The following is a 17,817-nucleotide window of genomic DNA, read 5'->3' on the forward strand; positions in this document are numbered from 1 at the left end:
TTCATGGATCAGTGATCAAAGCTAAAGTTACATGATGAGGTCAGTTTCTCAAATACTATAATAGAGGGGGAGGACAGGGGTAAGGGAGACAGGGAGAAAGGGGTAGGAGAAAGGAGAGGAAGGCTGGGAGAAAGGAGAAAAAGTTGGAGAAAGGAGAAAAAATAAAATATCTCTCCTTTTAAATTTTTTTCTAATATTTTAAGAAAAAATATCTCAAAAGGAGATGTTTTATTTTAATGGGAGAAAGGAGAACGGGGGTAGGAGAAAGGAGAAGAGGGGTGGGAGAAGGAAGAAGGGTACTCCCCCTCATAATAAGCAGTAGGTCAACTATACATTTTATTTGGTGTATGGAATGATTGTAATGGGTACATGTCAGTCTGGCAGGTGTTGTCTGACCTTGACCTCATTGTTATTGTTCATATGGCAATGCTAAGTTTATTCAAGTGCTACCGATATAAGCAATAGGCCAACTATATTTGATGAATTGAATGGTTAAGAAGGTGTACATGTCTGTCTGCAGGTACAATGTATCATCTGACCTTGACCTCATCTTTATGGTTCAATGGACAATGTTAAGTTTTTGTGTTTTGGTCTGGGTTTGTTTTATCAGATACTAATAGCAACAGGACAGTTATATTTGGTGTATGGAATAGTTGTAAGGTGCAGATGTCGTTCTGGCAGGTATAACTGACCTTGACCTCATTGTCATTGATCTTCAACTTCTTAAGTTTCTGGAATGCTTTAATTTAGTAAAACCTATATCTTTAAGACTTTCTCAACATCATTGTCCAGTAAAGCATTCTAGACATTTCAGCGTGTGCACTATTTTTTTTTTTAATATTTTTATGTCCCAGTTATATGCATTATGTTTTTCGGTCTGTGCGTCCATTAATTTTTCGTGTCTTTGTCAAATTATGTCCATCCGTCTGTCCTGCTTCAGGTTAAAGTTTTTGGTCAAGGTAGTTTTTGATAAAGTTGAGGTCCAATCGTCTTGAAACTTTTTACACATGTTCCCTGTGATATGATCTTCCTAATTTTTATGCCAAATCAAGAGTTTAAATTGACCCCAATTTCACGATCCACTGAACATAGAAAATGATGGTGCGAGTGGGGCATCCATGTGCTAAGGACACATTATTGTTTTCTTTTTAATTTTAAAATTGTAATAAATTGGGAGAAAGCTATAAATAAGCCAAAACGGTCAAAATCTTCAGATGACTCCTTATTGGAGTATAAGTGCTTTGAATGGAGATTTTTATCATTCATTTTTTTGCGTTTTTGCTTTTAAAAAAAAGTGTTCTGCATCTTATCTTGAAAAATTATTATAGATAGATAGACAACATTATCATTGGAGTTCTTGCTCTGTAATGACGATTTCTACCAATATTTTATGTTTCTGCCTAATTTCATGAAAACTATAAAAGATAGACACTTTAAACCTTAAGTTAATCAGCAAGACAAGATCCACAAATAAGTCCTATTTTGTCCTAATCGTTAGTAAACCATTTAATGGAGTGGTTACCCATAGATGAATTGTTTATCATTACTTGTGGTTTTGCGCAGAAACGAAAGAAGACGGAGAAAAAACGTGGTACATAAATCAATATCTGTAATACATCAACAAACAAGAATGTTTCCCCACCCCATACACGGATGCCACATCCGCACTATCATTTTCAATATTCAGTGGACCATGAAAATGGGGGAAATCTCTAATTTAGCATTAAAATTAGAAAGATCACATCATAGGAAACATGTGTACTAAGTTTCAAGTTGATTGGACTTGAACTTCATCAAAAACTACATTGTCCAAAAACTTTAACCTGAAGCGGGACGAACGGACGAACGTAAATAATACCATTATTTCACTGAAAAGAGGAGACAGAGGGAAGGCATCAAAGTTTCGTCCTGACGTCGATTTGTAGCATCATATCATCTTTAGGCAAATAACATCCTTCCGGAAAATCAACATGGTTTCCGCAAAAAAATATGTCATGTGAAAGCCAGCTTGATATTTTTACTGTATTAATTCATTGCTTTCGTTTTGTTTAAACTGAAATGAAACTAGAGGCTCTCAAGAGCCTGTGTCGCTCACCTGTTACAGTATTAACTGATGCTATGGAAATCATATAAAATAAGGTTAAAATCATAACAGTATTAGATATTAGATATTATTGCATAGCAATATAACATTTCCCACAGAAAGTAACCAAAAGTTAGCGTGCAATAAATTCCTATATTGCACTCCTGCAATAAATCCTCAAAATTCATGACGTCATCAACGACAAAATCTTAGTTTAAACCATTTTTTTACTTCCAAATATTACATAGCTATACAATAAAAGGGTTATTGCATGGTCATTGCATGAATATTGGGGAATATTGTCCCTCGTATAAAATATATTGCACTCACAAGCTCGTGCAATATAAAATTCTACTCGGGACAATATTTCCCAATATTCATGCAATAACCCTATATTATTAGATACTATAATGATATCTAAGATAATATCAACAAACTGCAAAATTTCCATAAAATTACTAACTCAGGGGCAGCAACTCAACAACAGGTTGTCGGATTCGTCAAAATTTTTTAAGGCATTTAAATTTAAATCTGATAAATATTTTGCCATCTGTCAAATTTGCTCTCACTATGATGCTTTAGTTTCAGAGATAAAACCAAAAACTGCATTTTACCAGGCTATGATGATTGTGGTCAAGTTTGGTTAAATTTGGCCTTGTTTCAGAGGAGAAGATTTTTGTAAAAGTTCACAGACGACGACGACAACGGACGATGGACGACGGAGGCCACGTGATGAGAGTCAGATGAGCTAAAAAAGATATTTCTGCTATTGTTTTTAACATCTTGTGTGGAAATGCGTAAAATTTTTCTCAATGTTTCTTTATGCTAGATTATATCATAAACGGTGAAAATGCATTATATGCTAACTTTCGTGGTGGAATGGACCCCTCCCTTATTTTTCTTTTTACTTTTTTTTTTTTAAATCTTTCACAGCAAAAAAGAAACTAAATAGTTTCAAGGCTTTAGAATTTTAAAACTGAACAAAATAAGAAATGATATTAAAAGTCTTTGATGAAATGTTTAAATATAAAAACGACACTATATCATCTTATTGATAAAGCATGGACATATTTATTGAAATATCTAAGAATATTAACAAAAAAACCTATAACACCTAAAAATGAAAAAGCTGAAGAAAAGGGTGGATACAGAGCGCATGCGGCGAAAACACGGTTTACTTTATAAACTATTAGATCTATGATATATTTTAAAAGAGTTTTTTTTATTTCGCTTAATTTTAGTATTACACTAGTTTACAAGGACTTTGTGCTCTTTCACATGTAACACCTGCCCCGTATTTACCCTATGAGTTAGTTTCGTTTCGTTCCGTCTTTACTTCTATTTTTGTAATGACCCATCTCAACCCAGCAACGTTGTAAACATCCGGTATTTTCATATCGGAAATATTATCACTGCAAACATTGTTTGTCAGTCAAAATGTCTGCATTTTCGATCAAAAGGCAGATTACATATCGTCCCCATGAAGCTCTCGAGCGAATGCTGAACAAAACAACTCTTTCAACCCAAAGAGTTCAACATAATAATGTCATTGGTGAGTGCCCGTTTTGCATGGCGCAACGTGCGAAAGAATGGGTCCATTTATCTTAATTACTTGTGAAAATATTAGCAGTACTCAGTATTTCTATTTTTAAAAGCTTCATTAATCATATCACCAATGAATATTTGTCAATTTAAAAGGTACATACTGACATAATTATTTTGATATAAATATTGACAAGTTATCAAAGTATGTAAATGAAAGAAATTGGTACCTTGATACAACTGTTCAGATCAAATAAGATTGATTAAACAATCTAATTTATTATCAATAACCAGGAAAAGGGCACGTAGATGTAAGTTTCTTTATAAAGTTGTTGTTATAGCTTTAAATAGATTTAAACCCAGTGAGAGTTTCCTTCAAAAGGTTGACAGTGCACTAATCTAGTTAGATTTAAAAGCTATTTAGCTAGCAGAGTTTATCGATATATTAGTGTTAAGATAAAAGGAGGCTTATGAGGAGATTTAAATACTTAAAGGAAATTTAATTATAAAGAACTGATTAAGTACAGTCTTTACATTGATATTTGTTCTCTCTAGATTTAAAGTACTTGTAAGAATTACTTGGTAACTTAAAAGGATTGCTTAAAAGATTTGTAGAAAACGTTTAAACGTGTATAAATTATTTTTCTACAGTTGAAATGTATATTATATATTTTCGGCAATGTTAAATCAGTTGATTACATGAACAGTGTTAAAAATACATGTAGCTGATTTTGATTTTGAAAATGAAACGTCAATTTCGTTGTAAAAGTGCACATGTTACTAGAGAGGAAATTAAACATGAAAGTTTGGTAAAATACCTTGCTAACAGACCCAAATCTGGGAAAAATGGTTTGTATTATTATTTGATTTATCCTGAAATTAAATTTGTACTTAAAGCATCACCAGTCTTTTCCTTTTTTTGTGAACAAATAAAATATTGTACAGTAATGCATTAAATTTAAACGACATATATATAGGGCGATATATATATGCATGTATAAAATATAAAGAAGTTTTTACCAGTGTATAATCCAAGAAGTACACTAAATATAGGTGTTAATGGTCATACTTTGGATTTTTTATTTCAAGAAATAACAACTGTTACAATTATAGTACACATTGTACATCTGACAAGTTACATTTTTGTTGGTGAATCAATTCTAATTCGGGGTGAAAGAGACAATGGGCCAAAGTTAACATATAGCTAAAAAAATAAATCATTGAACACAGTGTTTTTTGTTGTTGTCAAAACACTTATAATTTGGTTTATACATTATTCTGTTAATTTATAAAATGGTGCAATTGTTTTTTTTTAATTTTCACATATTTTGTGACATTATGATAAATCATTAAATATATCCCCTTAAAATCAAAATGAGATGTAATTCCATTGATTTAAAAAAGTTTAAATGATATAGTATATATTTTGATTACCAGATCTAGATAATAGAGATTTTTTACTTACTGCCTCCGATGCTTTAATTTACAATCATGCATGTACTTAATAATAATTTTGTTATGCTCATCCTTTAATTTTCTGAGGTTGCTATAATAATGATTGCCATTCATATGCTATATAGCATACAGAAACAAGATGTCAACTTTTTAAGATTCTAAAACTCTTATATTTACCTGAATGCAGTTCTACATGTACATACATTTGTGATCTTGAGGGAAACACAAGATTGTGCTACAATATTCATTTGTGTACATTATATATAGGTCAAATTTTAAGTTAACAAGATAAAACTAAAAAAAATCCTATCTTTATATATATATAATGTATATCTCAACTGATGTAAACACTATTTTTGTAGTTGGAACATAACTTATTTACATTTCTATTTTCAGACTTCAGTTTTGTTTGTTTTTAATCTTTAATAAGTGAATTACAATATGCATGTCACTGTCCCTCTAAGATTTTCAGTAAACAAAGCATGCCCTCAAATTTGTGAAAGGTTAACATATATTTAATATTATATATATATATGATATATATAAGGAAAAAAGTATACTTATTTCACATTCAAATCAAACAAAGACATCAAACTAATAGATTTTAAAACAATCAAGTATTTATCAAATATCTTTTATTGCAAATGTATTAAAAGATCAATACATTATTCAGAATTGGAAACACATTTTTATTGTGCAATGTAAATTATTATTAGTGTAATGCATGTTATTGCCTTGCCTGTGATGAAAGCCTCAGAATGCAAAATCTCAGGGTAACAACCCAATGGTAGCAGAAGCATAAATTATTAAGACTGTATGAAGCTTTTATTGTGTTTTTTTTATTGGTCAAAGCATATCTGTTAATTTTTTACTTATTTGTGAGTAATAGGATACATTTATATTTATATTAACGCCACATTTTTGCACCTGTCCCAAGTCAGGAGCCTCTGGCCTTTGTTAGTCTTGTATTATTTTAACTTTTAGTTTCTTGTGTACAATTTGGAGTTTAGTATGGGGTTCATTATCACTGAACCAGTACATGTATATATTTGTTTAGGGGTCAGCTGAAGGTGCGAGAATTTTTCGTTGCATTGCAGACCTGTTGGTGACCTTCTGCTGTTGTCTGCTCTATGGTCGGGTTGTTGTCTCTTTGGCACATTCCCCAATTCCATTCTCAATTTTATAACCATATTTGATTTATTGGATCCTCCTCTTATCCCTCAGACATGGTTGAACTCAGCCTCATTTCATGAAGCAGTGATCAAGTTGAATTTTTTGTGGTCAAGTCAATTTCTCAGATACTGGAATTTTTTATTAGCAATAGTTTAACTACATTGTATGTTTGGTGTATGGAATGATAGATGAACTGAAAGGTGTATATGTCTGACTAACTGGTTTCAGTTGATATTGTAAATTGAGCATTTAATGTACTCTATTTTGCATTTGTTCTGAATTTTTAATTTGCTTGTCTTTAAAAAAATAAAGTTAAATTGCAGGTGATGAAATAATTACAGCCCTATTTTTTCCAAAAATATAGCACCATGGCTGCTACACATTCTATTGTATAATCATTCAAGGTAGCACATGGTAAAAAATATAGCACCAGGACACAGTACCATGATGCCTTAAGCCCTTGGGAGAACACTGACAGTTATATTTTACTGTTGTCAAACTTAAAGATTAATTCTTATACATGTAAATAAAAACTATGTATATGAATATACAATGTACCTTTTAATTTTTACCAATTTAATTTGATAATCCCACAATATCTGAATATATTGAAATTTGCTTCATCCCTCATGTTTCTGTAATCATTGTAATCATTGTCATTATTGTCACCATTGTCATTATTGTAGTAATCATTGTCATAATTGTAATCATTGTCATAATTGTAATCATTGTCATCATTGTAATCATTGTCATCATTGTAATTTTTGAAGACTTAGGGAAACTTCATGTTTCTGTAATCATTGTAGACTTAATAGAGAATCAGACATGTTTCTTTGATCATTTCCACTATTTTCATCATTGTAGACTTAAGGAATCTTCATGTTTCTGTAATCATTGTAGACTTGGGGAATCGTATGTTGTTGGTTAAAGATGATGATTCCAAAGAAAGACAGGAAAAACTGCTCAGCCATGTTTTAGATGAAGCAGAGGCAAGACATACTAGAGAACTTCGAGCTGCTCTAAAGAGACTTAGAGATCAGAAAGATGAAGAAAAGAAAAGAGCAGTGGAAAGAGAAAGAAATGTGAATACTCAATATTTATAAGAACTAAGCTAATATATATTGCAGATCTTAAAGATAACAATTAGAGTTTACAGAATTTATGCTACACTAACATTAAGTTGTCCTTTTTGTACATTTACTTGGGACTGTCTTTTAATTTAATAAAACCATAAAATTATAGAAGGACCTGCTCTGTAAAATGATAAAACATAAATATAATTTTATGTGATCTGAATTTGAGATTGTAAGAAGCTAGAATTTGTTCACCTAGCTTGTTTACCAAGAAGATAAGATAACTAACAATAGTTTTGGCTTCAGATGGTTTATTTTTTTTAGAAACAATGTGGTTTGTGTTTTTACAGGCAAAGATTTTAGAAAATTGTCCTATCAGAATCAAAGATGAGTGTCTGTATGGGGTTAATAGAATAGAGAAATATAGACAAAAAGGAAAAAATAAACGGCAATCAAAAAGAAAAAAATTAAGAAAAAAGAAAAATGGCTTGAAATCTAAAGAAAAAGAATTATTGATAAAAAGTGAGCATTTCACATAAAGATGAATAAACTACTTGTCTTTGATGGTTCAGTACTTTGGGTTTAACTTATAAAGTAATGGTATCTTTTCAGTATTATGAAAAGAAAGCAGAAAGAATTGAAACACAAAGAAATGAACTTGAAGCAGAGAGATTTCGGGAACTGACCAAGAAATTAGAAAAAGAAAAACAAGCAGCTCTTGCTGAACAGTGGGATTATTGTGAAAGACTCAAGGAGGAGGCTATAGTGGAGGCTAAAATAGAATTGACAAAACAATTAAGGAAGGAATTCACAGTAGAAAAGGAGCAGGCTATAGCTGAGGCATTGAAAAAACAAAAGGTGATAGCAGTCATCTAAGTTTAATTGATATACCATTCTCACATTTTCATGTGGATTATCTGATTTTTCAAGGGCTACATGTTTTTCAAAACTAACTTTTAATATAAAGATTGCTCAATGGGAACCAAGATAAAATAAAGGTAACTGTACCTGGCATAAGGTTATTTTAGTTTAGAATATATATTCCAGATGATTGATTTTTTTAAGCCAACCATTATTTTTTTGTACTTTCTGATAAAATTTATGGAAAAGGGGGGGGGGGATTGTCCCTTTGTTAATCTGAAGGATTTAGCTTAATATCTTGAATATTTTAAGAAAATCACAAATAATACAAAAGATAATCCAGTTTGACATTGACTCATGTCACTTATATACATTATTAAGATTGTCTGTCCTCTTTAAAAATACCCACAAATCATCACAATTATTATTGTCCGATGATAACTTTCAAACAGTGTAAGGGTTAGCATTAAATATCAATTGATATGATTGTCATTTATGAATTACCTGAATAATTCTGGTTCACAGTTAATGAACCTTAGAAAACCTTGATATCATCAAATTTGGGTATATTTTCCTAAATGATAGAAAATTGTCAAAGGCAGGTTCAATTTGATGGGGATTTTATCTTAGTATAAATTCATAAACATATACAACAAAACAATGCAAGGATTGCAAAACAAGTGACAAGTCATACATATTCCTTCCCTATTTTTATTATACGACCGCAATAAAATTTTATGTTCGTATAATGGTATGATGTCGTCGTCTGAAGACACATTTGGTGTCCGAAAACAATAACTTTAGTTTAAGTGAATGGATCTCTATGAAATTTAAAAAAAGGTTTAATACCTCAAAAAGAAGGTTGGGATTGATTTTAAGGATAATGGTCCAAACTGTTTTGGAATTAGGGACCCAAAAGGGGTCCAAAACAAGTATTTTTCTATTTTCAGGATATCAACTTGTGAATAGTATTTCAATTGCTCTGAAATTGTACCACATTTTTTTATACCACAGTTGAAGAGTTTGGATTGATTTTGGGGGTCATGGTCCCAAAGGTTTAGGAATTAGGGGCCAAAAAGGGGGCCCAAAATAAGCATTTTTGTAGTTTTCAAACAATAACTAGTGTTTAAGTGTATGAATCTCTCTGAAATCATACCACAAATTTCCATACCATGAAGGATGGTTAGTATTAACTTTGGGGGTTATGGCTCAAAATATTTAGGAATAAGGGACCAAAAAGGGGACCCAAAATAAGCATTTTTGTATTTTTCACACAATAACTTGTGTTTTAGTGTATGAATCGCTCTGAAATCATACCACAAGTTTCCCGACCATGAAGGGATGGTTAGTATTGACTTTGGGGGGTTATTGCTCAAAATATTTTGGAATTAGGGTCAAAAAAAGGGGAAAAATTAGGTTTTTGGTCAATGGACATTTAAGACAATTTGAAAGCAGTGTCAGGGAGCTTACTCAAAAACATTTAACATACAATGTTGGGTATGTTTGGATTTACCTCCCTTACACTTCTTGTAAATTATGTATTAATGTCAGGTTTTAGACTAATTGCAAAAAAAGGGGGGTGGTAGTAGTTTCAAATTTGTTTTCCAAATTTGTAAAAAGTTTGAAGAAGAAATCTTTAATTGCATAATATTGCGCAATAGATTTGTAAGATCTTGACATTTGTTTTGTGTCAGAAACTCAAATTATGTCAAAAATTTGATCACAATCCAAATGCAGAGCTGTATCAAGCTTGAATGCTGTGTTCATACTTGCCCCAAAGGTTCATGGTTCAACCTCTGCGGTCGTATAAAGCTGCACCCTGCGGAGCACCTGTTTTTTTCTATTTTTTTACTGGGTTTAAGCTTTGGCCATCTATGTGTTGTGCAAAGTTTTAACTCATTCAGTCATTGATATAATTCTGAATAGATTAAAGAACTCAGAAAACATGTAAACTTATAATAAAACATGGTAAGCATATATGTTGTTAGTGTTAACAATACTGTTAGATTTTTATTTAAAGTATAACTGAATAAAATGAAATGTTCTAGATTTAATAATTATATTTTTCACAGGAAATTATTGAGATGATGTGTTCATGTCAGTAAATATTGTATTTTTCAGGAAAAACTTTTGACCAAAGAAAAAGAAAACATAGAGAAAACAATTAAAGAATGTGAAGAAAAGGCTAGAAAGGAGACAGAGAGAGTTGCCAAATTACATCAAAAAGAAATAGACAGATTAAATGATAGGTAAGGCTTTAATGTAGACAAAGAAACAAAAACATCAGCAAGAAATAGAGATTTCAAAATAATAGGCAAGCCTGTAAGGGGCAGAGAAAGTTTTAAGACTACATCAAAAAGAAAAGACAGATTAGATGAACAAGTTTGAAAGGAGAGAAAGAGTTGCAAGGTTACATTTATATTCAATGATAGATATGGTTTGAAAAGATTTTTTGATAAATAAATTAACTAGAAAATGCAGGTAGTTCTGGATTTTATATGTAAAAGCTTACTTACTCTATCAATATTCAGAATATTTCTTAAGCTGTAAAGAAGTTTGAGTTATCTCCCATTTTACATTACAGGATTATAGAAAAAGACAATATCACACTGATGCATTATATTTTTCTTGATTCAATGATCTATAGATTTATATAAAGCAAAATGTGAACAATGCATTGCAGGTATAATGCTCTAGAGCGAAAATATCAAATAGAATATTCTCACAGACATCGAGTTGAAGAAGATTTCAGAGTAAGTGTCCACAGTTACTTATCATCAATGTATGCAATAAAACTGCAATACATGTACTACATTTTTTTTTGGATATATTCGAGCTAAATGAACTTAAAAGAAATATGTGTAAAATATTTTTAGTGTTAAATTAACAATTAAAATTCCAAATTAACCTGGAAGATAACAGGTACATGCATAATGTGTGCATTTTAAAATTATGTAAGTATTGTTCACACAATTGGAACAATCGATTTTATAAAGTTTTAGACTTTGAAGTGGTTAAGATTGAAGTTCCTAAAAAAAAAACCCACCTAAGTTTGATAAAGGAAAGCAAATTATTGTTGTTCAAATTTAGACAAGTATTCATGAAGAAAAAAGGGAAAAAAAGTTGGTGATATGCAATGAATATGACATCAGACATGTGATTATATTATTGTCAACCATTGGTGAAATGACTGAGGTTATATGTATCAAATGAATGAGACAATTTGCAAAAAATAACTAGTACTTTTTTTAGGTTTTACTGTGTGACTAAAGAGAGAATCAAATATTTCAGACTGTTCTAGTTGTCTCCCCTCACCCCAGTTATAGCTACCACAGGACATAGGATGATAATACATTGTATATGACTTTGCCTGAGATTAAGACCAGCAGGTAATGGCTGGCAAAGTTAAAGTAATTTTTAATTTGATTTAAATCATGCATAATATGGAAAACACTGCATTTAATAAGTTTCCTTTTCCTTTCAGTGCTTACAAGATGATTACAAAAGATTCTTGGATCACACAGATGGCAAGTTCCATTCAGATTACTTAATGAGATTACGATACACTGGATTAAGATTAGCTAACAAAAGAATAAGTGATGTCACTTATGAAGATGTTTACCAATTAAAATAATCATGACATTAATTGATATTTTTAAAATAAAGTTGATATTGCTAGCATTATGAGCCAGACGGTATTATTCCTCATACTGGTAAACATGAGATATTTTTCTATCTATATGAGCAGCATATTTAAGATTATTATAGGTTTTGGTGCAGATGTTATGACATCACTGTGTACCTTCATACCTGATTGGTACATGACTTTTAAGAGTAAATTAGACCAGTCAATGATTGAAACAGATCTGGCAGCCACAGAAATGCATCTTCTCTGAGAATAAATGATGGATTCAGTTAAAAATTAGACTAAAATTCACATGAGGGATGTTTAATTAACAAGGTAGGCTTCAATATATAATATATTTGTATATATCAATTTTAAAACATTTTTTTTGGTATTTTAAACTATGTTGAGAGTATATACGTTTACTCTTAACTAATATTACCTGAAGTATTTGATGATAAATCATTCCATTTTTTATATTGTTTTTTCCCATAGGGTGACGGTATATTGTATTGTATTTTAATTGGTTGCTGGAATCTTTCATTTTTACCTTTTCCTGGTACTTAATTTTTAAAGTTATGTCAGAATATTTGTCCTGTTATCCTCTCAATGTCGTTTAAACACAAGAAAACAAATTTGTTCTGTATCTACAATGTTTGTCAAGAAAACTCAAGTTGTAAACATATCTTGTCTTTAAAGCATAAAACGTTTTGCATTTAATTTTTCATACACAATTTAGTCTTCTGAACTTGTCATTTTCTTTTATAAATTTAAAGACAAATGTTGTTAGTTGGTATCCTCACTACATGTATTTTCGTTGATTTGAAATATCAATGAACTACTGTCATATTACGGACCATTAATTAAGAGTTTTATTGATTCAACATCACTATGTCTAAATAATGACATCAAACAAAAGTTGGCCCTTAACTTCAACATTTGGCAGAATTTTTTTTCCTATATTTGCATTGTCAACAGATTAAGACTTAAATAATTGCTAATGTTCAGAAATGCCTTTGAATTGTTCTCTCTACTGCAATTTCTGTTGTATAACCCAATTTTGCTTGTTTTAGCCATTTTTTTTTTTTTAAAGTATTTATTGTTGTTTGGATTTTTTTTTAATCAAATATAACATCATATACTTGTGGTGCATTTTTGTTTGTTACTTGTTTTATTTTATTTCATACTATCTTAAATGATTTCAGAAGTTAGTTGTATATGGTCTAGAAAAATATTTTAGATAAGTACAATATGAACTCAAGAATCTACAATTTGTACATAAACTAGCAAAACTACAATCAAAATTATTTGTTTATGCATTATTATTAGAAAGTATCATGTTATTGTATCAATGAAAACTTAAGCTATTTCATTATAATTAGTTTAAAGAGGTTCAATGTTTATGCCCTATTTATGGGCATTATGTTTTCTGGTCTGCCTTCGTTAATTCCTTTTTTCGTCTATCTATCCTGCTTTAGGTTAAAGTGTTTGGACAATGTAGTTTTTTATGAAGTTGAAATCCAATCAACTTGAAACTTGGTACACATGTTCCCCTTTGATCTTTCTAATTTTAATGCCAAATTAGTGTTTTATCCCATTCTACTGAACATAGAAAAGGATAGTGTACTATGGACATATACATTTTCTAGTTAAGTAGTAATGTAGAGACAGATTTGGCTTTTTTATTCCTTTTAAAAATGGATGTGCAATGTTCAATTAGAACTCAAAATTATATGAATGTGGTCATTACAAGAACATATGTGTTAAATGTTCTAAAGTTTAAATAATTTTAAGATATATGATATTCACATTTAAACTAGTCATTCATATTTAATGATTGAAAAACTAATTCAGGGGAATTGATAACAGATATAATTTGTGGTTTTATGACTTGCATGGTCAGGGTTATTTTTTTAGTTTTTTTCTGCAGAAAATGAATAACAATGTACTGTGCTGTGATATTAACCTGTCTATACTTTGGCTTGCTAAATGTTATTATTCAGTCTGAATGTTTATTAAGAATAGAATGTGTATTTTATTGGGGTGTTTATCAAAGCACATTTTTGTCGAGCCTGCAACTTTTGTTGCAGAAAGCTCGACATAGGGATAGTGATCTGGCGGCGGCGGTGTTAGCTCACTTCTTAAAAGCTTTATATTTTAGAAGGTGGAAGACCTGGATGCTTCATACTTTGTATATAGATGCTTCATGTTACGAAGTTTCCGTCAGTCACATGTCCAATGTCCTTGACCTCATTTTCATGGTTCAGTGACCACTTGAAAAAAAAGTTCAAATTTTTTGTAATGTTGAATTCTCTCTTATTATAAGTAATAGGATAACTATATTTGATATGTGCGTACCTTGCAAGGTCCTCATGTCTGTCAGACAGTTTTCACTTGACCTCGACCTCATTTCATGGATCAGTGAACAAGGTTAAGTTTTGGTGGTCAAGTCCATATCTCAGATACTATAAGCAATAGAGCTAGTATATTCGGTGTATGGAAGGACTGTAAGGTGTACATGTCCAACTGGCAGGTGTCATCTGACCTTGACCTCATTTTCATGGTTCAGTGGTTATAGTTAAATTTTTGTGTTTTGGTATGTTTTTCTCATACTATATGCAATAGGTCTACTATATTTGTTGTATGGAATGATTGTAAGGTGTACATGTCTAGCGGGCAGATGTCATGTGACCTTGACCTCATTTTTAGGTTCAGTGGTCAAAGTTAAGTTTTTGAGTTTTGGTCTTTTTATCTAATACTATATGCCATAGGTCAACTATATTTGGTGTATGGAAATATTTTATGATCTTTATGTCAGTCACGCAGGTTTTATTTGACTGTGACCTCATTTTCACGGTTCATTGCACAGTGTTAAGTTTTTGTGTTTTGGTCTATTTTTCTTAAACTATAAGTAATGGGTCAACTATATATGTTGTATATGTCTTTGTTTAGTTATCTTGGTTAATGTTAAGTTTATGTGACAGTTGTAATACAGTTTAGCTTTATACTTAGGACTATCAACATAATATCAATGATTAGTATAGAAGGCGAGACATTTCAGCGTGTGCACTCTTGTGTATGAATGTGTGCACATTCAATGCTTGGAGAATTTTGCAGTAAAAAAATACTATTAGGTTAAAGATTCACATCTTTTGAGAAACAATATTGTATTCTGAAAATTCAAACTGATTTTTTTTTTTAAAATAACAAATTTGTAGAAGCATCTTTTTGTGTTAATTTGAAAAAAAACAACAGACTCCAAATGAAGTCCAATCGTTAAATGTCCTCTAAAATACATAGAAAATATATTGTATTGTAATTTTAAAGAAACTTTGTTTTTATATCATGAATTAAATTTTGGTATCAGGAAATATATAGTAAATTCATACCATATTCTTTGCTTTGTGTGCATCAGAATTAATTATTTGTTTATGTGCCTCTTATATAAATGTTATTTATCTGCGACATGTTTGTTTGATACTTTGTTATGTTTATTGTGAGATTGTTTGTTTTGAAAGAGTTTTTGTGTGTCTTTTACTTTGTATTCTTGTTTTTGCAAAATGAAGTACCAAAGCATATTTAATGAAGAATGGTAATGGTGTTATAATCTTTCTATATTATATTGTTAAATATGTTAAATGTAAACACTTTTATGGATTTTTATGAATTATTTTTTCTGTAATATCACGAGATTCAAAAGTGATCAATTTAAGAATATGGATTTCTTCAATGTCTAAACATCTTAAATTTCTACTGACTAACAAAAAAGCTCTATGAGTATACATAAACAGTTCAGTTTGATAGATAATGTGTTATCAATTACAGAAGTGACCAGTTGTAAGTGATATATTTATGTTATGATATTGTATTGGTGCTTTAAGTTGAATTATTTACAATAAACAGCTTAAATATTTACATTTATCTGTGATATTATGAAATAAAAATAAAAATGTACTGACTGCTTCATTATTTTCTCTTCATGAAAGGGGGCCACAGTGGCCGATTGGTCTAAGTAGTTACTATTGTAATCACTAGCTAGTCAACACTGAGGTTGTGAGTTCGAACCCCGCTCGTGCTAGTGCACTCGACTTCAATCTTAATTGACTAGGATTGTCAGTTTACCTTTCGATGGTCAGTGGTTTTCTCTGGGTACTTCAGCTTCCTCCACCAATAAAAACTGTCCGCCACAAAATAGCCTAAATGCGGTGCTTAAAAGTGGCGTTAAAACACCAAAAATCAAATCAAATCAAATCTTTATGACAGTTTTATATCTATCTAAAGCATTTATAATAACCTCAACAATCTTACAGAAACCAAATGGTGTAGATGTAAGTGATAGTCCGTCGGAAGGGGACGATAAATGGCTGACCCGTGTTAAGAGAGAGCCATATCTCTTGCACGTTAAAGACACCCTTGTAGACTTCGAAAAAGAGTAGGCTTATGCCGCTACAAGGCAGCACTCAAACCCGCAAAGTGGAAAGGGATTAATATAAGTTGCAAAACTTGTTTTCCAATCCACTATAAATAAATATGTTTAAACAAGATGTAAGTAATAATTGGTCACAGAAACCCTCAACAATGAGTGAAATCAATACAACATAGCAAGCTATAAATCCATATTGTATAGTGAGGCGTTATTTAATTCCTAAAATGTAATAAAATTTAAATGAGACAACTAATGACCTAATTTTTTTTACAGACCAACAAAGCCAATACTATATACAGTAACAAAAGACAACTATTATTTGACCTTGAATAGTATTAAGGTTCTTGTATTTCCTTAAAGTATTTCACATGTATATATGTATAACAGTCAAAGTTTGCATTGGTATTATAGTAGTTTTGATTGTTAACTTCTCATGATAGTTTTTACATAGGATCTATGTGGTTTATAATTCTTATTATTTTGTTTTTTAATCCAAATGATAAAAAATGTTTAGTGTTCCTGCAAAACAAAACAACATAGTTGCTTACTCTGATGTTACTAAGAGCTTTGTGTTAAAATGTATTAACATCATAAATTTATCATTATGTTTGTAGCTATGCTATTTATAACGATCAAATAAGGGTGGATGTTTGAACCTTTTCTAAAAACCTTGTGGAACATGCTGATTAAACAATATATTAGGCATATTTGAAGCTGGGTATCAGTTTTATGTTTAAATGATTTAGTATGCAAAGAGGTATTCAGTTCGAATTTCGATATTCAAACATAGTGGTATCACCAGCCCAGTAGTCAACACTTCTGTTGTGACATGAATATTAATAATGTGGTCATTTTTATAAATTTCCTGTTTACAGAACTTTGAATTTTTCGTAAAACTAAGGATTTTCTTATCCCAGGCATAGATTACCTTAGACGTATTTGGCACAACTTTTTGGAATTTTGGATTTTCAATGCTCTTCAACTTTGTACTTGTTTGGCTGTATAAATATTTTGATATGAGCGTCACGGATGAGTCTTATGTAGACGAAACGCGCGTCTGGCGTACTAAATTATAATCCTGGTACTTTTGATAAATATTTCAAGAAAATTGAAAAAAAATAACACTTTCCCCTTTTGATCCATTTTTAGCCATACCGGTCATGGTTGTTGGAAGCAGGGTCATCGGACACATTGTTTTCAAACGAAATTCCCCAATAATGATTGTGGCAGCTGAATCGGGGAACATTTGTCCGATTGTGTACAGATTTATCAAATTTCTTCAAATGAAACCTTGAAATCTTCAAAACCTTGACATAGTTGGGACTTTCAGTTTCAGCTAGAGAAACTGATTTAAACTATGAAAACGAGACCAAAGTCAGTCAGTTGCACCGTGTCATATAGACAAGATCCCATTTCAGTCATTCTATCTAATATATTTAATTAACTTGGTTAAGTTTAAAGTTGAAATATAAATATTATAATTTCGTGTTATCTATAGTCTCTGAATAGTTGTTTGCTGTAAATGATTATAAGAAGATGTTTTTACAATATTCTGTTATTTTGAGGACGACCAGGAAGG

General features: G+C 30.8%; 1 protein-coding gene across 2 annotated transcripts; it reads left to right on the top strand.

Annotated features, from left to right (window-relative positions):
* Positions 1–3,424: 3,424 nt before the first annotated feature.
* LOC143067741 (uncharacterized) lies at positions 3,425–15,766 on the top strand. 2 transcript variants are annotated; one of them, XM_076241232.1, is made up of 6 exons: positions 3,425–3,635; positions 7,154–7,335; positions 7,939–8,184; positions 10,309–10,436; positions 10,871–10,940; positions 11,672–15,766. In XM_076241232.1, the coding sequence occupies exons 1-6, from the start codon at positions 3,521–3,523 to the stop codon at positions 11,819–11,821; spliced, it is 891 nt and encodes a 296-aa protein (XP_076097347.1). In that variant the 5' UTR covers positions 3,425–3,520; the 3' UTR covers positions 11,822–15,766. The 2 variants fall into 2 exon arrangements, with proteins under 2 accessions (XP_076097347.1, XP_076097348.1); XM_076241233.1 differs by lacking the exon at positions 3,425–3,635 and adding an exon at positions 4,172–4,474.
* Positions 15,767–17,817: the final 2,051 nt, after the last annotated feature.

This window comes from Mytilus galloprovincialis, chromosome 3 (assembly GCF_965363235.1).
Source record: "Mytilus galloprovincialis chromosome 3, xbMytGall1.hap1.1, whole genome shotgun sequence".
In the NCBI taxonomy this organism is placed as follows: Eukaryota; Metazoa; Mollusca; class Bivalvia; order Mytilida; family Mytilidae; genus Mytilus; species Mytilus galloprovincialis.